The sequence below is a fragment of the Microtus oregoni genome, unplaced genomic scaffold, assembly GCF_018167655.1.
Source record: "Microtus oregoni isolate MIOR12 unplaced genomic scaffold, Mior012 000048F_ref0000485, whole genome shotgun sequence".
NCBI lineage: Eukaryota > Metazoa > Chordata > Mammalia > Rodentia > Cricetidae > Microtus > Microtus oregoni.
In genome coordinates, this window is record NW_024543222.1 from 14,023,579 (window position 1) to 14,047,634 (window position 24,056).

General features: G+C 38.3%; 1 protein-coding gene across 10 annotated transcripts in view; it reads right to left on the reverse strand.

Annotated features, from left to right (window-relative positions):
- Tanc2 (tetratricopeptide repeat, ankyrin repeat and coiled-coil containing 2) overlaps positions 1-24,056 on the reverse strand; it is a 331,636-nt gene that overhangs the window by 50,527 nt on the left and 257,053 nt on the right. For all 10 annotated transcript variants that reach the window (XM_041635617.1, XM_041635621.1, XM_041635620.1 and 7 more), the window contains one exon: positions 21,392-21,999. In XM_041635617.1, coding sequence (XP_041491551.1) covers positions 21,392-21,999 — 608 coding nt within the window. The remainder of the gene's footprint in view (positions 1-21,391; positions 22,000-24,056) is intronic.

Here is a 24,056-nt window from a genome sequence, read left to right on the forward strand (position 1 = left end):
AACCCAAAACAAACAAACAAACACACACACACACACACACACACACACACACACACACACAAAACCCCCCAAAAAACAAACCAACAACAAACCTCCCTCCCCTCAAACACACCACAAACAAAACCCTGCTATCTCTCAACAACTGTGACAATATGCAGGTATTTCTTTCATTGTTTTTCCAGTGATGTAATGCCTTTGCCTTCTTTTCCTTCTAGGTAGCTCTTGTCTCCTGGCTTTAACTTTTACCTTAATGTGAATGACTCCCACAGAGACATCTCAAACACAGAGACTTATTTTTTTCCTTCACTTTTTTAGCTGCCTGCTGGCTCTCTCTACCTCCATTACTGTCAAATGAAAGTTATCTTTTGAAGTTGGAACTTTTCCTTAAAAACAAAACTTTAAGACTAACTTTTTTTTTCAAACAGGGCCAGTTAGGCATAAAAACCCAGTATCAATTTTTCTCCTTCAACTTCCTCACCTGGAAGTTTCTACTCTATTTCAGTATTCACTACCTGGCCCATTTCAACAATACACTACTGCAAAAGCTCATCAAAATCTTGCTAAAAAAATCTTCAATGACTTAAAATTCCTTCAGTACATCCTTTTAAACCCTGTTCTGATTAGCTTCAACTATCAACTTGACATAGCCTAGAGTCATCTGAGAGCAGAGGCTCAGTTGGGAAACTGGCTAGATCATGATCTGTGAGTATATCTATGGGGAGTGTGTGTTTGTCTTACTAACTGATGCTGGAGGGCCTTAAGGCAGGCAGCTTGGACTGCATAAGAAAGCTCGCTGAGCATAAGCCAGAGTTCAAGTCAAGCAGTATCATTCTTCCCAGATTTCTGTTGTACTTCCTTGGTCAGGGGTAATACTGTGTGGAACAACAGTAAGCAGGCCTGCCTTCAAGTGCCCGCCTGGACTTCCCTCGACAATGGACTGTAATCTGGAAGCTGAAATAAACCCTTTCTTCCTTAAGTTGTTATTGTTCATGGTGTTTCTCATAACAGCAGAATGAAACTAAAGAAAATCCTTAGCATGGTATTCGAAGGATATTCAAAGCCTGTTTCTCAGGCTTTCTATTAATCTGTTGGGAATAGAAGCCATGTTTTTCATACAACTACTCCTAAGCAATTAGGCAGTAACACTTCAGATGTGTATATCATAGTTTCCAAAATAACAATTTCTAGATTATCGTAAAAACACTATACTTATAAGTATAGGAGTAAATGTTATTTACCCCATTCAGTGGAACATGAACAAGAACCCATCAGTATAAATAACTATTTTTTTGTGAGACGGGGACTCTCTTATGTAGCTCTTGTTGGCTTGGAGAACTTGCTATATAGACTAGATTGACCTTGAACTTAAAGAGATTCACCTGTCACTGCCTTCCAAACACTAAATTTCTAATATAATTAAAATAATTAATCATTTATGTTGACAAATTTAGGTGTACTTATCTTTATTTACATGTATGTCTGTGTGCCTACATGAGTTTATGTGCACTGTGAGGCTGAGGCCAGATGGTGTCAGAGTCCCTGTTGTTGGAGTTACAGGTCATTGTGAGCTGCTGCATATGATTTGAGAACCAAACCTGTGCCTTTTGCAAGAGCAGCAAGCAGTCTTAACTGTTGATCCATCTCTCCAGCCCAAGGTCAACAATTTTTAATTAGCGTTTTGGGAAACTATGAACTAACAAATCAAGCAGCGTGAACTCTGTTAGGTGTAATTTTAGTTATGACCAAACAGAAAGCATACTTTCTAATGGAAGATTATGGCAACGAAGATAGACTTTAAGATAGGTTCAAAGTGGTTATAAAGACTATAGGTCGAGCGGGAGTGGTGAGGACAAATTATTTGCACATTGTAAGTAAGACTGCCTGTGATTCAAAGTCACCCTGCAAGCTCTCCTGTCTGCATTCAGTGCTGTCTTTCAGCTCTCAAAGTGAAACAAACCCATTCAAATCCTAGTTCTGCCACACCTCTCACAAGCTTTATAACCAAGGGCAAGCAAGCTAGGTAACCTCTTGGTGAGGCAGCAATGTCTAGCTTTCAGGACTGTAGTAAGAATTAAGTGTGACTTACTAAAAATAACTATTTTTCATTTCTATCTTATATAACAAAATGCAAAATGCAATACTGAAAGAATGACTACTTTCTATGTCCGACTTTTCACCACTATGAGAAAATACCTGACAGAAACAACTCAACAGAGGAAGGATTTGTTGTGCTCATGAGTTCAGTTTATTATGGCAGGAATTTGGTGGAACACAACAACTCATGCCAAGGTAAGGCTGGAAGAGAGGAAGATGGGGATGAAAATAAGAGGGAGAAAGGGGAAGAGAAGAGAGTGACAGGGAGGAGAAAGGGAGGGGATGTAAACGGAGACTGCTCTTTTGTTCCCGGCCGCTCTGACCTGAACAGTCACATGGAAACTATATTAATTACAACACTGTTTGGCCTATTAGCTCAGGCTTCTTATTAACTAACTCTTACATCTTAAATTAACCCATTTCTATTAATATGTGTATCATCACGTAGCTGTGGCCTACCGGTAAGGTTCCAATGTGTCCTTCTCCTTCGGCAGCTACATGGCATCTCCTTGACTCTGCCTAATTTCTTTCTATATCTCTTCCAGCCTGGCTATATTCTGCCCTGCCATAGGCCAAAGTAGCTTTATTCATTAAGCAATAAAAGCAACACATATATAGAAGGACATCCCATATCATCTCTCCCTTTCTGTCTAACTAAAAAGGAGGGTTTTAACTTGAACATAGTAAAATTACATATATAAAACAGTTATCAAAGAAAAATTATAGTTACAATATTTAGTTTATTTATATTTGACAAATTAAGGAAAATACTCTATCATATATCCTATCTTTTTGGGTTTAAAGTTTTATATCTAATTTATACTTTATCATAACTAAGGAAAACTATAATTATCTGTCTTCAACTCTCTAAAGACTCCAGAAGGATATAATATTACCTAAGTAAACAAGTGTATTGTAAGCAACTTCCAAAACTCTAGAATTGACAGAGACAAATTGCCTATATTGGCAGTTTGTCAGTCTGTTGGCATGAGACACAATTGTTCCTGGCAGCATTGATCTATTCCCAAGAAAATGTTGGGCACCAAAGACACTCCATTTGGAGCTTGTTTTCTTATTGGCAAAACTGGCCTTTGGGCAAAGAACCACCTCTGCCTTGACCACTGACAAAAATGCATGGTGTCCAGACTGGATAAGGAGGATACAAGCAAAAAGACTGCCACACCTTGCTAAGACAGGGTAAGACAGTTTCTCAAACTCTGAAAATGGTCTGTCAGATACTCTAGGCCTTAGCCAAAGTTGGTTGGTCCAACATTGCAAATGAGACTTTGGGTGATTGCTCAGGTAGCCGGTTGTCTCTGTCATTTCTTGCGCCTTTTGGAAGTTGCTTGATTGCATTTCCTGTTTACTCAAGTAATATAATTTCCCTTCTCGGGTCTTTAATTGGGTTGAAGACATAGTTACTTTTCTCTCATGACTTAGCTAAGCCATTTTAAATATAAGACTTAGACTCCTTAAGATAGGATAACTATGGAAACATTTAGCATATGTTTCTTGTTTGTTGTTGTTCATGCTGGTTGTAATTCTAATTTTTATGTATGTTTTTGCCTCTTTACCCTGGACAATACTTGATATTTGTTCTTATTGTATATTGTTTTGTATTAGGCTTAGAACTCTCTTATTTAGAAAAAAGGGGGAGGTGTTGTGGGAACTCCTTCAGCCAATAGCCTTTAAGATACTGGTCCACTTTGGGTATGATCTCATGTACTATTAATGAAGACAAAAAAAAAAAAAAAAAACCCTGTGTGGATCTCTTGGCTACTAGATTTGGTTCCAACTCCCAGTGCACAAGCAGAGGACTGCAGGTCGGTACTCTTTCTGTGAGTTTATCCCCAAATAAATAAACCTTTGTTATACTCCATTCTGGGCTATTGTGAAACTCTTTTGTAAGCCAACAGGGGACACAGACAGGCAGCTAGGCAGACAGACAGACACACACCCACATACCCACCCACCCAGGCTGGCCTCCAATTTGTAATCCTCCTTCTGCAGCCTCCTGATTGCTGAGATTACAGTTACAATCCACCATGATGCCTTGTATATTTGATTTTAGATAAGAGAGAAGCAATCCCTGGTCAGAATTGAGGATTGTCTCACCCTACCAATACTGTCTTTTCTTCTCTTTCCTGAATACACACGCTTTAACAAAAGTCAGAGAAGGTGTTATCCAGAACTGGCGGAGGTAGGTGAGGGGAGATCCTCTTCTGTTTTTACTTGTAGACATCAGTAGCCCCTTGGAATACATTACTGGAGACAAACCAAACCTACCCATGACAACTTTGAGTTACAAGGAGCTACTGTCATTTGATGACTTGGTTTCTTGTGCCATAAGAGTTTAGAGAAAAATCCTTTCTAAAGCACGATCACTCTGCCTCATCCCCATTTAACTGCTTTATGATTACAACGGCAGTATATTTGCTTTTCTAATAGATTTTCACTTAGTACTCTAGGGAGTACTGGAAATTTTTATTTGTAGAACTGAAATATGCTAACAAGTGAATCTAAGTATTTCAGGCATGGATGTTTGCTCATCATTGTAGTCTTGGTTAGTAATGTGAAGGTATATTAATTTTCTTAGCTTTTGTGATGACAAACTCAACAGATAAAACTTTAATGTTTCAGAGAACACGACTTGGATGCTTTGACATTGTGTGATGGTCAGATGTTAACATGCTAACAGCCAGCTGGTGAGGTCCCTATCTTAATATGGGTTGACACAGTATGTCTGGGCTGTGGAATGTTTGTATATTATAGAGGCAAATAAGGAGAATTACTTAGGGAGACCTAGTGAGATAAGACTATGCAGAGCTGGCTACCACCTACAAGGTGATGCTTTCCTTCCAGTCAAGGCTTGTTCTTGGGAAATGGCCTTGCATTCAACAAGGAGTGAGGGTTGGGTAGTGACTGAGTTATGTTTAATGAAATGTGGGGAGAAATGGTATTCATTACCTCAGACTTGGCCCAGAAAAATCTGCTCCTGCACTTTATCTGTCTTCTCCAGCCTGCCAGCTAATAACATCAAACCCCAGAAACACTGTGTTAAAAGATGGCAGTCTCCATTAGACTAGCTTCCTCCTGCCCTCCAAACTGTGTAGAACAGACCTCTTCCAACCATGCAGTACCTCTGGATTTCATATGAATGAAAAGTAAATTTCACTGTGAAATGGTGGCACATGCCTTTAATTCCTTGGGTGGCAGAGGCAGGCAGATCTCAGTGAGTTTGAGGTCAGCCTAGTATGCAAAGTGAGTTCCAGGACAGACAGGCCTGTTACACAGAGAAACCCTGCCACAAAAACAAAATAGAAACACATAGACCAAAAAAAAAAAAAAAAAAAAAAAAAACAACAACAACAAAAAAACTTTTTGTGGGAAAAATTCCTGATTTTAATGTTTACTTTAGAAGTTACTAGTATCTTTAGTGTGAAGTGTGGTTGAAAGACAGACAATAGAAGGATGGACAGACAGAGAAAGAGCAGGAGTGGGAATAGACTTGAGATCTCAGTGTCAGTGAAATAAGCATTAGCTAAAACATTACCTTCAGACGCAGCTCTCTGGAAAAGCTAAAATCATACCTTACAGAAAAACTGCTCAGACTCCATCATGGGATCAGAAGAGGAGCTCTTGTGCTTTGTGACAGTTCCCATTTTCTATCACTATTAACCAATCAATACAAAAGGCTCCTTGTGTCTAACAACTGCCACTTATTCCAGCAGACACGAAGTCATTTTCAAATCTACAAGACAGCTAACACAAAGGGGGCAGCACCAACAGATTCTCCACCATAGCCCAACACGCATTAGAGGGAAAGAGGGAAGCCGCTTTACATTACTGTTCCTCTTGGGTGCGTTTTTTTTTTTTTTTACTGATTCTGGCTTTTTATTGAGCTATATATTTTTCTCCACTAGGCTCCCTTTTTTTTTGTTATTTTTTTTTATTGAGAAAATGAGAAAAAAAAAAACAAGTTTCCACCTCCTCCCAGTCTCCCATTTCCCTCCCCCTCCTCCCACCCTTCTCCCCCTCCTCCCACTCTTCTCCCCCTCCCCCCACTCCTTTCCCCCTCCCTCTCCAGTCCAAAGAGCAGTCAGGGTTTCCTGCCCTGTGGTAAGTCCTAGGTCCTCCCCCCTCCGTCCATATCTAGGAAGGTGAATATCCAAACTGGCTAGGCTCCCACAAAGCCAGCACATTGCGTAGGATCAAAACCCCTTGCCATTGTCGGTTTCTCAGGAAATTCGGGATCAACCTACCCCTGGACCCAGCAATACCACTCTTGGGAATATACCCAAGAGATGCCCTATCATATGACAAAAGCATTTGTTCAACTATGTTCATAGCAGTATTATTTGTAATAGCCAGAACCTGGAAACAACCTAGATGCCCTTCAATGGAAGAATGGATGAAGAAAGTGTGGAATATCTACACATTAGAGTACTATGCTGCGGTAAAAAACAATGACTTCTCGAATTTTGCATGCAAATGGATGGAAATAGAAAACACTATCCTGAGTGAGGTAACCCAGACCCAAAAAGATGAATATGGGATGTACTCACTCATAATTGGTTTCTAGCCATAAATAAGGGTGCGTTTTTTTTCTCCTTTTTTTTTTTGTGCTTAGAAAATAGTCATTCACAGGACGGTATGGTAAAGTACTATTTTTGGTAAGAGACATTCATATGTCACCAGGCAATCATGTTTAGGACATGAAGGAATCAGCGCTTTTGCCTTTGCTTGCCTCATTTTCTGTCAGCTCTTTGAAGACAAAGGTGTCATTTTCCTTCAGTATGTTTTGTAGCTCCTGAGCTTCAGAAATACACTGTGAGAATTTAAAAGAATTTTTCTAAGTTCAGAAAGATTTTTTAAATTTATTTATTTATTATGTATACAATGTTCTGCCTGCATGTATGCCTGCCTGCCGGAAGAGGGCACCAGATCTCATAGATGGTTGTGAGCCACCATGTGGTTGCTGGGAATTGAACTCAGGACCTCGAGCCATCTCTCCAGTCCAGTTCAGAAAGATTTTCTCTGATTAATGGTGCGGGACAATTGTCTGTATTCTGTCAATTATGTTTTAAATAAATGCTGATTGGCCAGTAGCCAGGTAGTAAGTATAGGTAGGACAACCAGACAGGAAGTTGAGGCCGGTCAATGAGAATAGAATTCTGGGAAGGAGGAAGCCCATTCCTCCCTAGTCCTGTCACAATCACAGAAGAAGCTGAACATAGCGGACAATGAGGAATACTGAGAACTCAAGAACAATTGCAGTGGGTTTTTGATCCTACTGCACGTACTGGCTTTGTGGGAGCCTAGGCAGTTTGAATGCTCACCTTACGAGACCTGGATAGAGGTGGGCAGTCCTTGGGCTTCCCACAGGTCAGGGAACCCTGATTGCTCTTCGAGCAGATGAGGGGGGGGGGGGGGACTTGATCGGGGGAGGGGGAGGGAAATGGGAAGCAGTTGTGGGGACGAGGCAGAAATCCTTAATAAATAAATAAAAAAAAAACAATCACAGAAGAAGGAAGATGTAATTGCCTTGCTGAAAAAGGTACCAAGTCAAGTGGCTAACATAGATAAGAATAATGGGTTAATACAAGTTTTAAGAGTTATGGGCCAGTTTATCATTAATATAGACCTCTGTGTGATTTCTTTGGGGCTAAATGGCTATGGGACCTGGTGGGAAGACAGAAACCAGGCAGGACAGAAACCCAGACAACAGATTAGCTAAGCCAACATTATATTCCTGGGCGGCAAAGAACCTTACACTACCTTTTAGAAGGCAGATTCAGTGCTTGTTTGTTTGTTTTTTCCCCAGAAGTTACTTTTTGCTGGCATATACACATAGATATTGTACATATTTCCTACTTTTTTTGCTAGGAGTTTCAGGGTATCAGGTCCTTTGTTGAGGTCCTTGATTCATTTAGAATTCAGTTTTGTAGGGAGAGATTTAGTTTCATTTTTCTGAATGCTGAAATCCATGTTTCCTAGCATTGTTTGTTAAAAATTCTATCTTTCCTCCAATGTATGTCTTTAGTATTTTGGTAAAGAATCAGGTAGCTGTAGTTGTGTGGAATTATACTTGGGTCCCCTATTCGGTTGCACTGATCTATGTGTGTGTGTTTGTGTGTGCTAGTACCACACTGCATTTTTATTACTACAGCCCTGTATCATAACTAAAATCATGTATGGTAATATATTCTGTAGAACTATTTTTGCTCAGTACCGCTTTGGCTGTCCTTGGTCTTTTGTGTTTCCATACAAATTATGAGATTTTTTTCCCCTCAATTTGTGAGGAAGGACCTTGGAATTTTTATTGGGATGGCATAAATCTGTCAATTGCTTTTTCTACAAGATTAGCTCTTCTGATACAAGAGTATGGGGGTCTTTCCATCTCCCAGTATCTTTCTCCATTTCTTTCTCTAGTGTCTGAAAGTTTTCATTGTAGAGGTCTTTTTTTTTTAAAATATTTTTATTTATTTATTATGTATACAATATTCTTTCTGTGTGTATGCTTGCAGGCCAGAAGAGGGCACCAGACCTCATTACAGATGGTTGTGAGCCACCATGTGGTTGCCGGGAATTGAACTCAGGGCCTTTGGAAGAGCTCTTACCCTCTGAGCCATCTCTCCAGCCCTGTAGAGGTCTTTCAATTCCTTGGTTAGATTTATTCAAACTTAGTTTATTATTTTTTGTAGTTACTGTATGACTGGAATTGTAGCCCTGATTTTTGTTTTCAGTACATTTGTTATTGGTACAGAGAGAGGAAAACTACTGACTTTTATGAGTTAATTTTGTATCTTGAAACTTGCTCAATGTATTTATAAACTCAAGTTTTGTTTTTATGTGTGTGTATATTCCTTAGACTCATGTATAGAATCCTATTATCTTCAAAAGAGATACTTTGACTTCTATTTGTATCCATTTTATTCCCTTCTCATTCGATTGCTCCAAGACTTCAAGTAATATATTTTGGAGAAGTGGAAAGAGTAGAGACGCTTACCTTGTTTCTGATCTTAGCTGGACTGCTTTGAGTTTTATTCCATTTAGCATGATGGTGGCTAAAGGCTTGTTACAGATAGCTTTTATTATGCTGAGGTATGCTTCCTCCATCCCTAGCATCTACATGACTTTTATCATGCAGAGACGTTAGATTTTGTCAAAGATATTTTCTTTATCTATTGAGATGATCATGAGTCTTTGAGTCCATTTATGTGAAAAATTTCATTTACTTATTTACATATGGCAAAGGTCAACTTGGTTATGATAAATGACTTTTTGATGAGATCTGAAATTTGGTTTGTATTTTATTGAGAATTTTTACATGTATGCTCATTACAGAAACTGGTCTGTAATTTTCTCTTTTTAAATTATACTTTTATCTTGTTTTGGTATCAGAACAATACTCGTTTTATAAAAAAAGTTTGGAAGCCTTCGTTCTCTATTTTAAAATTATTTATTTTGTGTGCATGGATGTCACATCTGCGTGAATGTCTGTGCACTACACGCATATTTGGTGTCATGAAGGAGGTCAGCAGAAGCCATTGGATTCTCAGGGACTGGAGTAACAGGTGTGAGCTGATAGGATTTAAACTCAGGTCCTCTGCAAGAGCAATATATGTTTACTCAGGTAGTATTATTTCTTTCTCGGGTATCTGATGGAGTTGAACTTTATAGTTTTCCTTGTTATGAGATACAGAAAAGAAATTCACTGAAGAAATGTAAAGTGTATAAAGTTGAGAGACATAAAAAGATAGTTTTGATAATGTAAGTTAGAATAGAAAGTGAATTAGGTACAACTTTTGGACTCGCCAAGATAGGATAGATATGGAGTATTTTCTTTAAATTTATCAATTATTAATGGACAAGACATTGTCGACATATATACTGTACTTATTGTATACAGTTTTTCTTGTATGTTTTAACCTTTTTAACTTTTAGATAAAAGGGAAATGTAGTGATATCTTGTTTGTACAAATAAAGCTTCACCAGAACTATATGCTTCTAAGTTGGACTACTAGTCATTGACAATTTTCTATGCCTATTACATTGAGCTTGGCTTTTCTACTTAACAATCTCCAGTTTCATCTATGAGCTGCAAAGGATGATGCTTCATCACTGTGTATATGGACCACAATTTCCTGACCCATCTGTCAGCTGATGAACACCTAGGCTGCTTCCATTCCTTGAGTACTGTGAATACTGCTGTAATGAACATTCAGTTTAGTTTTCCCCACATAGTTCTATTCTGTTAAGCCATTGGCAGAAAGCAGCTTCTTTATTAACTAATGGCAATAAAACATATTCACAGCATACAGAGGGAAATCCCACATCAGCCTGGGGTTACTGTTTAGTTCTTTGTTTCTACTGACTTACTGACATCACACTATGAATGTTCCATTCAGCCCATCTTCCAAAGTCACATCTCCAACATCTCTAAATACAGCCTGTGCACCTTTCCTTGGAAGCAATCCATTCTGAATGTGTCCCAAATGGGACTCATGTCCTCCTCAGGGGCATGTTCTTCCCCCTGAACTGATGATAATAGCTAGCTCATCATCTAGAAAGTTCTATGTTGGTTAGGGACAATACCATCCTCCATCATTCCCAAATGTTCTGGAGTCATTTTTGATCCCTTCATCTTTACTTTCAATTTACCTCCTAAATATTTAGGAGCATTTCTGAAATGTCTCTCTGACAAATACTTTGTTCACCACCCTCAGGCTACAAGCCTTAGCATTTCTTACCTAATTAGAATTCTAGTGTAGCCCCCTAACTAGAATCCCACCCTACAGTCTCCCCCTTTTCAGCCTACCTTCCATATGTCGCTTGTCAGAGCTGTCTTCCTCATCACCAGAGCTTACTGACCAGTTTCTTCTCCGCAAATAGTGATAAAGGTTCTTTGTAAAGTCTCAAAGATGCCATTCAAGGCTTTCTTCTTAGGGATAATATTTGCCATTCTTTATGACCAGGTTTATTGTTTTCTCATTACAGTTACTCCAACCCCCCAAAGACACAGCATATCTTCACACTCCTCCCTACTTCTGTTCTGCCACTATATATATATATATATTTTAATGCTTGCAAAGGCCTAATTTCTCCAATGGAATCCAAGTCATTTTTCAAGGCAGAATTTGAATGCTATCTTTTCTAAAAAGCATTTCTTCTTTGCCTAGGTTCCTGTGACACATTATGCTATGATTTACTGTTGGTTGCTTGTCTGACTCCCCTTTATTAGAAGGTAACAGCTTTAGACCACAGGTATCTCTAGTTTCTCTAGTGGCTGGCCAGCTTTTACTGTAGAAGTTCCATAAATTCTCACTAATGAAGAACACTAAGCAGATGGGTATCAGGAAGAGCAACACGAAAACTTCCAGATGAATTTTTCACTTCACTACTCAGTGCAGCCTTGAACTTGCAGATATTTCTGTTGCCATGGTGAAGATTCTGAAATGAATGTAAATATGACTCAAATGCTGAGAACAGATTGACAACTTGATCCTTAATTTTCAATTTAAGAACCCTGTCTATAGTTAAATTTTAGTTGTGCTACCTTAAAGGTCTGCTCATTATTATCCATTCTCAGCAAAAATAATCCATGTCTGTGCAAGAATCCTATTAACCTTAATCAGACAGTAGTACTATGTATTTTCCCCATACGTATGTATGTATGTATGCATGAATGTATATGCATACATACATGATTTCTCCCTCCCTCCCTCCCTAGCTCAGGTTTGCCTCAAACTTGTTATATAGCCAAGGATGTGCTTGAATTCTTTTTTGTTTTGTGTTTTGAGACAGGGTTTTATCGTGTAACGGCTCTCAATGTCCTGGAACTCGCTCTGTAGACCAGGCTGGCCTCAAATTCACAGAGATCCACCTGCTTCTGCCTCCTGAGTGCTGGGATTAAAGGTGTGTACCACCACTGCTCATAAGCTTGAGCTCTTGATCTTCACACCTCCACCTTTTAAATGCTGGTATTACAGGTGTGTACAAATTTTATGTAGTGCTGGAGATCCAACCCAGGGCTTTGTGCAGGGCAAATACTCTGAACTGAGCCATATAGTTTTTCACAACTTTTTCTTGGAAGCTGAGTTCAAAATGTTTTCTAGTTCCATTGGGCTGCTGTTTACAATCTGATGTATATATGTAAGAGCCTGATGAACTGGAACTAGAAGTAAAGTCTACTAAAGCTAAATCCCTCTAGAAATAAGTAAAACAGCATTTTTGGGAATAGTCAATTTGCATAGGAATTTAATGCTTTTTTTCTACATTGCTTCAGTCTTTCTAGGGCTTTTCTGCTCTACAAATGCATATTGCTCTAGAATGAACACCTCTGAACCAGTGAGGTCCTCAGGCAGGTGGCGAGGTTTCATGAGGTAGAAGAGCTATGATTATACTGGATTGTCATAATTTGAAGTAACAGTAACCATATAAAGCTTGTCAATTTCTCACACTCCTTCTGTGTCCCTTAACTCTTTGTTTATATGTTTAACACCATACTTTGCTTTGAATTATTGCTAGCTATGAATGAGTCTATTAAAACCACTAAACCTTAAGTCCTTATTTCTTTCTTACTTATATCCCTGGCAGTACTTAACTCTGCAACTCAAATACATCATTTAATAAGCACTTATTGATGCTTGCTGGATGCCGGAATGCATGTTTTCACTTATTCCTGGGGCATAAGCAGTAAGAGTGGGCAAAAAGATATTATCTGTGGAGCTGTGAAAGAGTATGCTAAAGATTCTATGTGATGGGGTTAGAATTAGTAGTACTTACAATTTTTCAGTTATTAATTTATCATTAAAAATTTGCAGTGTGTTTACTGTGTGCCAATCAGTCTACTAGTCATTAGGAAGACAAAGATGAGATAGAAAATGTTACTGACCTCATTGAAGCTACTCAAATTCTAAGGGAAAAGTAAATAAATAATTATTAACACCCAATAAATTAATAAATTGTAATACACATTAGAAAGAAAATAAAAATAAAGACTCAGAATCCAGGAACGACTTAGTAAGGTGACAAACAGAAGCCCCTTTTAGGAAGTGGGGAATAAACTAAAGTCTGAAGAGGCAATGGGAGGTCTCACTGTGTAATGAGGCAGAAATTGTTCAGTGCAAGGTCTAAAAGTGGGAAAGAAACTTCTGTAAGTGGAAGAAAACTGTACAACTTAGAGGCAAGCAGAAGTTATTTACACATACAGGGCTTTGGTTTGTTCTGATAGTAAAAAAAGGCACTGAAGGGTTTCTAGAAACAGTCATGTGGTATGAACTGTGTTTGAAAATAACCTCTCTAGTTGCTGCTGGTGAACAGACTGGACGAGGGTAAGAAGAAAGATGAATCCATGTGGGAAACCAGGGTGTGGCCAGTGGGGATAAAAATAAATGGGTACTTACAAATCAATTTTGGGACTTAGAACCAATTAGATATGCTGATGGCTTCAGTAAATGAAAATCTCACAGCTGTGGGTTCTTATAGTTAAGAGGGTAGAAAGCTATTAGTGTTGATTTTGACTAAACATGGAGTTTTAGCTGCTTTTGAAAGTCTCTGGAGATAGTGGAGTGAATTGCTCTGCTCACAAAAAAGAAAATGTGTTGTCAAGTCTCACTAAGCTGGCAATAACTCCTACTGATTGCTGTGCCATTAATCCTGGTTTGACAACCTCTGGGATTCTTTTGATTTGGTTAGTGTTATTTTAGAGGCTTATTAGTAGGATAAATTAGCCTCACTTTGTATGCCTCCTTTGTGTGTGTGTGTTTGTGTAGGTGTGTAAGTGTTCATGGGGGTGCATTTATGTGTGTGTATGTGTGCATGCACACATATGGGGAGGCAAAGGTTCATCTTTGGGTTTAGTTCCTCTGGAGCAGTCATCTTTATTTTTTTGAGACAGGATCTCTCAGTGGGACCTGGAGTTTCCTGACCAATGCAGGCTAGCTGGTCAGTGAGTTCCAGGAATCTATCTATCCATACTTTCCCAGTGCTGAGATTAAAAGTGTGTGCCATTACACCTGGCTTTTCTATTATGTGGGTTCTGGGGATCAAGTTCAGGTCATCAAGCTTGTACAGCAAGCACTTTACCAACTGAAGTCTTTCCATAACACTTTATGCTACTTTAAGCATTAAAAATGCCTTTTTTGGGCATGGATACATGCCTATACTTTCAGAATTTGGGAAATTGAGGCAGGAGAATTATGAGCTCAAGGGAAGCCCAGGCTACATAAGACTAAGTTAACAATCAAAGGAGGCCTTAATCACCTGTCTATGTCTTTACCATTTTTACAGTTTTAGATAAAGCAGAACTTTCTTTGTGTATATTGACTTAGCATATTTCTCATGGGTTTTTATGACAGTGGAACATTACATGTAGTTTTCAGTTTAAACTGGGCTTTTAAAATTCATATTATCAGCCTTTAAAAAACTTACTTTTTGATTTGGAAAAGGAAAAATAAATGTTATGCCCATCTTCTAATGGTAGACAGTTTTTCTACTTTTAGACTTAGGGTCTTGGTGAGCAGTCCAGACTGGCCTCTAACTCCTTTTGCTTCAGCCCCCTGAAGCTAGGATTATGGGTAAGAATCAACACATCAGAGAGATGATTTACTTTTCTTCCTTCCTTCTTTACGATGGTGGGGATCGAATTGAGCGCCTTATACTTGAAAAGTACTACTTCACATTTTAGTTGAGGCAAACACTACCATTTAGCTATCTCCCTAACCTTTTGTTAGACAGTTTAAAAGACAGAAATACTTTGCTTATTTGACTAATGATTTATGTAGAAGAAAAACAAACTTGTAAAACTCAAGGACATACTAGATTTTCATATATGTCCTCATTTGTATCATATCACAAAAACATGACTTTGGGTCAGAAAAGTACTACTTTACATTTTAGTTTAAACTTTATTTTTTGATGATGATTAGGTAATAGAAAAAAGTATTCCTTGATTAAATTAGATAATTTCTCAGTAATACTAAGGTCAAAGAAAACTCTCCCTGGAAAACACAATGTCTAAACCATGACATCAGAATATCGATTTCCTCCTCCATGACAGAAAAACCTTGGAAGTGAAAAAGACAGCAAGGAGCCAGTTTCTCACGGGTGGCAGGGTCACCTACAAAGAGTCAGGTGTTAGTGGCAGATATATGGTGCATCAGAATGCCTAAGGGTAGGTTTAGTTCTAGGAATCTCTGTCTTCTTTCCATGTTTCATCAGCTTGCTGAGGTCTCTAAAGACACTTTCGGGAAACAGAACCTACTTCGCACTTATGGATTTACTGTGAGACACTGCACTAACAATGAATTTGTGCTTCACTGAGAGAAAGATTAAATGTTATCCCACTTGGAGGTTCATATCTGGATTAGAAGAACAAACAAAATCCCACTAACAATAATTTGTCATTTTGTACATTGGCTATACAGAGCTTTGGCATAGATAATTTTCATTTTAGGGGAGATGCTCTCTTCTTATTTTTAAAAAAATTTATCTTTATTTCACGTGCTTTTGTGTTTTGCCTGCTGTATGTCCGTACGGAGGTGTCAGACCTTCTGAAACTGGAGTTATAAGTAGTAATGAGCCGCCATGTGAGTGCTGGAAAGTGAACCCGGGTCCTTGTTAGAATAGGCACTGCTCTTAACTGCCGAGTCACCTCTCTAGACTCCTCTTCTTCCTTCTCAACCTTATACAAATGGCTTACCTGACACTTTGCTCCAAGAGCATCAAGTCTCTAAAAGATAATTCACTAAGCAAACATGTCATTCATGCCCATATACATCTTAAAACAAACAAACAAAGAAACAACCCCCCCCCCCCTCATTAATAAGCAATCAACTCTGGTCATGAGAAAGTAAGTTAAGTGGACAAGTATAGTAAAGGATCTGTGTAGTTTCCCTTCTATTTACTCACCACAGCCTTTACTATTCTTAGTTTGAGGAAATCAGGTCAAAAATAACTTAAGCTTCTATATCGTGATTTCATAGTTTAGGTTGTTTCTGCTCTCCATTAATTATGAGTTTCACAAGTTTACTATGCTTAATTCAAATACTTAAAAATAAAGACAAATAAGCCCAAATTTCTAATTTCTGTGTCAAAATAGTCCCCTCCTCCAGCAAAATGTTAAATCTGACAGCTGTTTTCAGGGGAGGTAACATGAAAATTGAAATAATGAAGAAAAGAAACAGAAAAATGTATGAAAATTTATTCAGGCTGAGCCCAATGTGGTACAGAAATGTTAAGCAGTAGTCAGATGGCACCACAAGGCTGGGAGCCCCCAGTTATCTACCAGCTTCAAGTTCCTACTTTAAGAGTCACTAACGGGCTGGGAAGGAAAAGCGAGTGCTTTTCTCAGCCACTTCACTTAAAGCGCACAAGTCACCTCAAATGGGTTTTCTACCTACTTACTATTAGCATAATAGTGGGGATTAGTTTATTAGATTAGTGTGTTAATCTATATCTCAATCCCAAGGGAATAAAACAGGATAAATTAAATCCAGGCTCTGACACTGATGATCAGTGGGAAGCAGAAGCAGAGTAAGGCTATAAGGTCTAGGCCTACGAGTGCTCCCAGGGCATATTCTCAACAAGGTGCAAAACACCAAAGCTTTTGATGTCAGAACCAAGTTTTAACTGGGCATGGTAGTGCATGCTTGAGATGCTGAGGCTGGAGGATTGCAGCCTGCTCTACACAGTGTGATCCTGTAACAAACCAAGTTCTGATGACATAAACGATTTCCAGCAACAGACTGCTGAATCCTCCCTACACAATTACTGAGCTAGGGAAAGATTTTTTCTCCTTTTCTCAATAAAAAAATGGAAAAAAAAGATATATAGAATAAAGAAAAATAAAAATCTCAGAGACAAAATGTAGTTAAAAAGAAATGGGGAAATTTAAATTAGGAAAGTTGGCTACAAACAAGCCAAGCTAAGGCTGGGCATTCATAAGTAAGAATAAGCCCCCATGTATTTATTTGGGAATTGGGTGGCTGGTCTCTAAAGAGTAAAACAAAATAAACAAACAAAAAAGCAAAAAAACCAAAAAAAAAACACCCCAGCTATACTTTGTGACTAAGATTTATTTTCTTCCTATCTTTTTTCTTGAAACGTTAATAAATTTGTTTCTAATATGAAAAAAAATAAAATTATGTGGGTGAATGTTAAATAGTTCTCTCCATTATGTCAAATCTCTGTCCAGATTCTGGGACAATAGGCATTCTGATATTTAAAATCAAGAAAGTTCAACATCAGCTCTGTGGCACTGACCTCCGCAACTGCTCTTCCTTACACCACCCCAGATCTCTTCTGTTTAGAAAGAAACCCCTTCCTTAGGTAGTCTACTTCTACTTTTGATGAATATCAACTAATTTTTGACATCAGAAGAATGTTTTCCCTGTGTCTAATTCCTTAATAGAGTCAACAAGTTCAGAGTGAACAGCTGCTTACAGTCTAGCAAATGGATGAGAAGAAACAATGCTGTGTTGTCCCTGAGAGTTCTCTCTGGACATGCACATGTCAGATCCTGGCATAGCTGGTATGATTACAGGCACTGAGTCAGCCAATTCTGGCTTACTGAGGACACAGGGTACTCTAGATAGAATTGAAGAGAACATGGAAAACAGAAGGGAAAAGATGTATAAGAAATGGAAGCTGAAAGCCATAAAGACAAAAACAGAATGAAAAATAGTTGTAGCCATTTTCTCTGAAAGGCTAGATGGGATTTTTCCAGTTAGGTCTCAGTGAAATTCCACTTTGTTGGCCCAGGGAATCTCAACCATGAGATGAACACTGAATTAACAAGGCTGGTGCTGTCCAATCCTGAGGAGGAGCTTGAATTTCAACTGAAGTGCAATATAAGGGTGGTGTTTTTGATAATTCCTGGTACTCTGTTCTCTATTAAATAAAATATGATAGCCATTCAGCAGCTGCATTATTAAATCATCAAAGAACAGACCACCCAGCACCTGAAGCTGGAAGTGTCTGTACCAGTCTGCTGTTGCTCTCAGTTAATAAACAATACTGGGGAGCAGGCCCATACAGTTAAAACATGCTACATAAAAACTATTTTTGCCAGGCAGTGGTGGTGCATGCCTTGACTTCCTGCACTTGGGAGGCAGAGGCAGGCAGATCTTTGTGAGTTTGAGTTCAGCCTGGTCTACAGAGGGAGTGCCAAGACAGGCTTCAAAGCTACACAGAGAAACCCTGTCTGGAAAAACAAAAGAAAACAAAGCAAAGCAAAACAAAACAAACAAACAAACCAAAAAACCCTCTATTTTTTCTTTTGTGAGCCCTTGAGGGGATTTCCTCCTTTGTAAGAAAGATATTCTTTCAGTGGTAGTCTGTTAGTCTTGAACTTTACCTGCTTTCCAATTGTCTGATACATTTCAGGATGGGAAAATAATCAGTCAGGAAGATATTGTTTGGGAACTGGCCTCAAAGTATTTATTAAGTACATCTGTACACACACACACACACACACACACACACACTCACAAACTATACAGTTTTTAACTATATGCTTCAAGTGTCAGAAGCAATATCAGCAAGATTTGCAATAGTTTTCTTATCCGCCATTTCAGTTTCCAGGGTGTTAGCCAAGATAAACTAGAAATATTAAAAAATACATCAATAAGCAATTTGTAAGTTAAATTGTGTGTTTTCTGAGTATTGTGATGAAATCTCATACTACCCTACTTTGTCCTGCCTGGGACCTAAGCCATTTCTTTGTTTAATGTATCCATGCTGTAGATATTCTATATACAATTATATAATAAGACATAAATACTAATCACTTAGTAGTCCTCTTAGCATACTGTTGTTGTGTGAGGAAAGTCCACAAGTATTATATAGTAAATGTACAGCTGACAGATCAACTCAACAAATTTGTAGGAGTAATACTCCATATGGACAAGTCAACTTGCAAAGCTTCCCGAACACCTGTCTTTTGGATAGTCACTGCCAATTCTGTAGAAATCTTGTGAAATCATGAGGTTTCTCCCTTCCATAATGGGATTCATCCCAAAATATCCCAGCAGTGTATAAATCATTCTTTAAACCTGACTTTTCCTGTACTGGCAACTGGATACCTTTAAGCATTCATTCAGCCAAACCTTTGTTTTCATAGTCAAATATACAGAAGGCCAATCCCCCACAACTATTCTTATTGACAGGACTCATTGACAAGAAAGGAGCCCTAAGCAGGGGGCACTGAGCAGAGAGACAATATGTCTGCTCTAGCAGCTGACTCAGGAAGGTATAAACTTTTGGCCCTTTGCTCTATCCTAAGAAGCTATTAATACTCTGTATTTACTCTTTACCTTGGCTTCAATCAGCATAAAATCATAGCCCAGGAAATTAACTGTTTATGCCTTTAGCCCTAGAGATACAGGAAAAACGCCTGAGTTGTTAAACCAGCCCTAGAGAAAGAAATTCTCTCCTGGGGCTGGCAGGTACCCTGCTGGAGCTGGAAGCAAAGTCTCCAAGGAAATTCTCTTTGACTCAGCTAGCTAGACCTGATGCAAATCAAGCACTTTTTGCCTTCCTCCCAGGCCCGGGGGTTACTACTGCTTACTAGCACTATGCTCCCAGAAAAAGGAAGGAAGCAAAAGTGCAACCGCACTGTTGTGTTTTCTACAATTAATCACAAACTTCTAGCTTAACTAGTTACACTTAAGAAATATAGTCAGTCCATGAAAACAACTTCTTAGAATTTTGTATTGATTCTTAATTAGTTTCACAGCCATTGCCCCTCTGAGAGGCAAGCCACCTCATGGCCAAGTCCAACCAGATTTTGTGATTCTGTGAAATGCATGCTTGGTACTATTGTTATCACCTTTGGAATTGCTGACTATGTATGTGTATATAAACTAGAAACCATATGGGATGGGTAGAACAAGGAGGAAAAGAGAAGAGGAACAGTAAGGAAGAGCAAGGAAGCATTGGAGAGAGCACAGAAAGAATAAACAGGACATGATGAAAAAAATTTATGTGAGTTAATTTATTTTGTTTACCCTCAGTCCTAATTAGTCAGGTTTTTGTTTGCTATAGTGAATCTTTCTGAACACTGAGAGGTTTAATGGTCTTACCCCCAAAATAAACCTCAATACATGTGTATAAAATAAACTTTATTTTATGTAATAATGTCCCTAAAGTCAAAGTGTAGTATTGCTGATTGATAATTTGCATATGCCAAAGAGAATTTGTGAACTTGTTTAGTGTCTCTTTTAAGTGGAAAATATAAAGGCACAATAAGATCGCTTGAGAGACCACATTCATGTCACCTTTATTGCACCATACCACTTTGAGTCATTGTTTTTCACTTCTTACTGTGACTAGTTTATAAATTAAACTCTATCATAGGTATATGTGAACAAGAAGCTATGAAGCATATGTGACTAATTTATGAATTAAACTCTACCATAGGTATGTATATGTGAACAAAAGAAGCTATGACGCATATGTGGTTGATCCTCTTTGCACTTTCAGGAATCTGTTGAAGGTCAGAAGACATAAGGCTGGGTGCTACCTTACAGCAAAATAGTTACATGAACATCATATAACACATTCAAGAGACACAGATTTGGTTACTGTTTGCTTTAAAAAGCTGTGCCTCAAAATGCTAATAGCAGAAGGTGTTGCTCTTTACCTAGTCACAGGACTGTTAGGACACTCATGAAGTGTCTATTTCTACAAAGGCAGGGTAGGAAAAGGCACACTCTCAAAACTTTCTTTGAAATTGTACTAGTCTGGGTATTATACTATAAGACCTTGCTTAATGCTTACCAATGGTAAGAGGAAGGAATTATTCCTGCATTTATGTGGGCCTAAGGTTTGGGATCATGTAAATGCTAGTTCTTACAGGACTCAACAGTTCCTCTTCTTTTCATGCAAGCATGCTTCATTATACGTTTCTTACTCTGGGAAAATATCATAAATTCTTTTCTGCCTGATTTAATATCACCATCAAAATCTGGAACTAGCTTTCTAATGAATCAGCATGAAGAACTAAGCTGGGAGGCATGCCCACAAGCACAGTTGTCTAAGGTCTGGTGAACAGCAGGGCCACAGGGGCAATAAAAACCCAGCAGGCTGAGCTTTAGCTTCTTTGGTGAGTCACAGCCCGAGGAATAGGTAGTACACTGCTAAACTCACTGCAGCTTGGCCTCGGAGAGAAGAGAAAAATCTTCTCTGTGGGAAGCGTTCAAATGAATAGCAATTTCCACTTCCTTTAATATCCATGCTCTTTGCATAAATTTAAAACAGGCTCAGAATTACTTAACACAGATCTATATCTTACCTGGGATCACAGAGAAATTTGGTTTTCTCTCCTTCTTCTCTCCAGATAAGCCATTCTCGAAAAGAGGGGTGCACAAACATTCGAGTCATGTCTCTGCGCTTGATAAGGAACATGGAGAGGTTCTCCATTCTTTGCTGAAAGTCTTCCCATTCTAGTGTGCCTTCAATGCTCCCAGCATTGATGGCCTGGAAGATATGTTCATCAGTAAGTGGGTGGAGAGAGGCCACTGCCACATTCAGGAGAGGCATCACCCGGTCAAAGGAAGACTGAGTTGGGAATTTCATATTGCACTGGAGTAAATAAACCTCAGAGAGTGAAACAGGAACCACTTTGTAGCTAGAGCTCTTTAGCACTAGGTAGCCTTTCTCTATGAGGTCAAATGTTAGTTTCAGGTATAGATAAGACCCTTGACTGAGGGTCTTGAGGTGAGAACTGAGTTTGCCAAATGTAGTATTGTCCATCTTGCCATTAAGTGAGATGTTATTCTGAATCTCTGAGCTGCTATGAATCCGGTGCAGGATGTAAGCCTGAAGGTCTTGGTCTATGGCTTCATTCTCTTCTAGTCGATCCAAAAAAATCCTATGGAAAGGCAGCAACTTGGTAATTTCCTAAAATAAATGGAGAGAGAGATAGAGAGAGATAGAAAGACCTTCGGTTTTCCCTAACTCTTATAGACTATGAGGTCCAGAATAAGTTCAAATTTCTGAGTGGCCAATGAGGAAAACAATATTAAGCATGATATTAGGATCAAATTGAAGAACATTTCTCTTCATTCTCTTTATTCCATATACTCCGGCTTTACTGAAACCTTACCACTCCACTAGAAAGGGTTATTGCCAAGATTATCAATAATCTTAACCTTGGCAAATCAAACACTTAGCTTTCAGCTCTCCTTGTCTCAGGGTCTCAGCAGTGCTTGACAGCTGACCACACCCACCCACAGCCTCCTCTTAGAACACATCCTCTTTTTCTTGTAAACTGACTAGTTTCACCTAGCCTCTTTTGCTATATCATTTTTATTTCTTAGCCCACCTCAGATTACGGTCTCTACTAATTTTTCCTTCCTTCTCCAGTCATTCTTACTCTCTAAAAGTTTAAATATGTCAATTTTGCCAGATATGTTAATTCCCTGAGTTTTCACACTGTATCTTGGTATATCCAGAAATTTAGACTTTCATGTTTCACAGATAAACTTAATATGACTAAATAAAAATTATTAAAGTTTAGACTCACTCAACAAGACATTCCTCAAGTCAACAAATTGCTGCTGCTGCCCCTGCCCCTGACACTAAACCCTTGGAGGCATCTGTGATCTTAGCTCCTGAACTCATGTATTCACCCAAACCCCAGGACTCATTCTTGTTTTCTTGCTCATAGTCACACTTAGTTTGTGTTTTTTCTTTTTCAATTTTACTATGTAGATTTTCTGGCCTTGAACTCTTGATTCTATTGCCTTAGCTTTCAAAATGATGACATCACAGGTATGAACTACCACACCTGGCTCATCAACTGTTTTTATTCTCCTTCGGGATTATTTCCCAAACCTATTATCTCACATAGTTTCTACCATTATCACTAGTTTAAGACATCATCAACAATCACCTGTATTTCTGTGAATACTCTCCATCCTATTCTATAATTTATTATTTATACAACCAGAAGATAGATCTTTAAAAAGGTAGATGATATTTCACCACTTTCTAACGCTGCTTATAGGGGTTTCTCCCATCTACCTGAAACAACCATCATTTTTATCTCTTTATACTATTTTATTTTCTTCGTAGTATTCGACATTACCCATAATATTACAATATGTTTAATTATATTTATTTTTGTGTTCCTTACTAAAAAAATGTTATGAAAGCAGAGACATTTCATGTTTTATTCATTACTGAATCCTCACTCATTAGGACAGTGCAGCAATACTCTAAATATCCAAGAAATGTCTATGGAAGCAATGAAAAATCACACACGATTTTAGGAAGAAAATAATTGTCAGTAAGTCTTCATTGAAGAGAGTGTAGGTCTCTATTGATAAAGAGATTGAAATTTGGACTTATGCACAAAATCTAGAATATGCATAGTATGCTGCCTACTCTTTGGTACAGTTGAAAAATTAAGGCTTTTCTGCTCTATCTACCTAGACATTTAAAATTGCTTCTTCGATTATACATGATATCATGTTAGAGAAGATATCAGGACAATATTGCTTATGCTTAAATATCAAGACTAGAGATCATAGCTAGGTGTGGTGTTACACATCTGTAAATTCAGTACTTGGGAGGATGAGACAGGAAGTTTGAGGGCAGGCTGAGTTACACAGTGAAATGTTGTTAAAAAGCAAAACAAACACCAAACAGAAGATTGTGTTCCTGGAGATCTCTCCTATTTATATTTGAACAACCAAGCTATTATTCAATAATTAGATTGCTATGATTTTAGCTGTAAAGATTATTATGTTGATTCAGATTCTGTAACGCAAATGACCTGCAGAGTAATAGTAAACATCTGTAAGATGGCAGGACTAGAGGTATCAAGGACAGTAAATATAATTTGCCAATATACAGGAATAATAGTAAAGGGCAGAGGAAAGGAAAAGGAGGAGGCTTACTGTGACTCTTCTGTGTATTAATAACTATTAAGTGGGATCTAACAAAATAGTAGA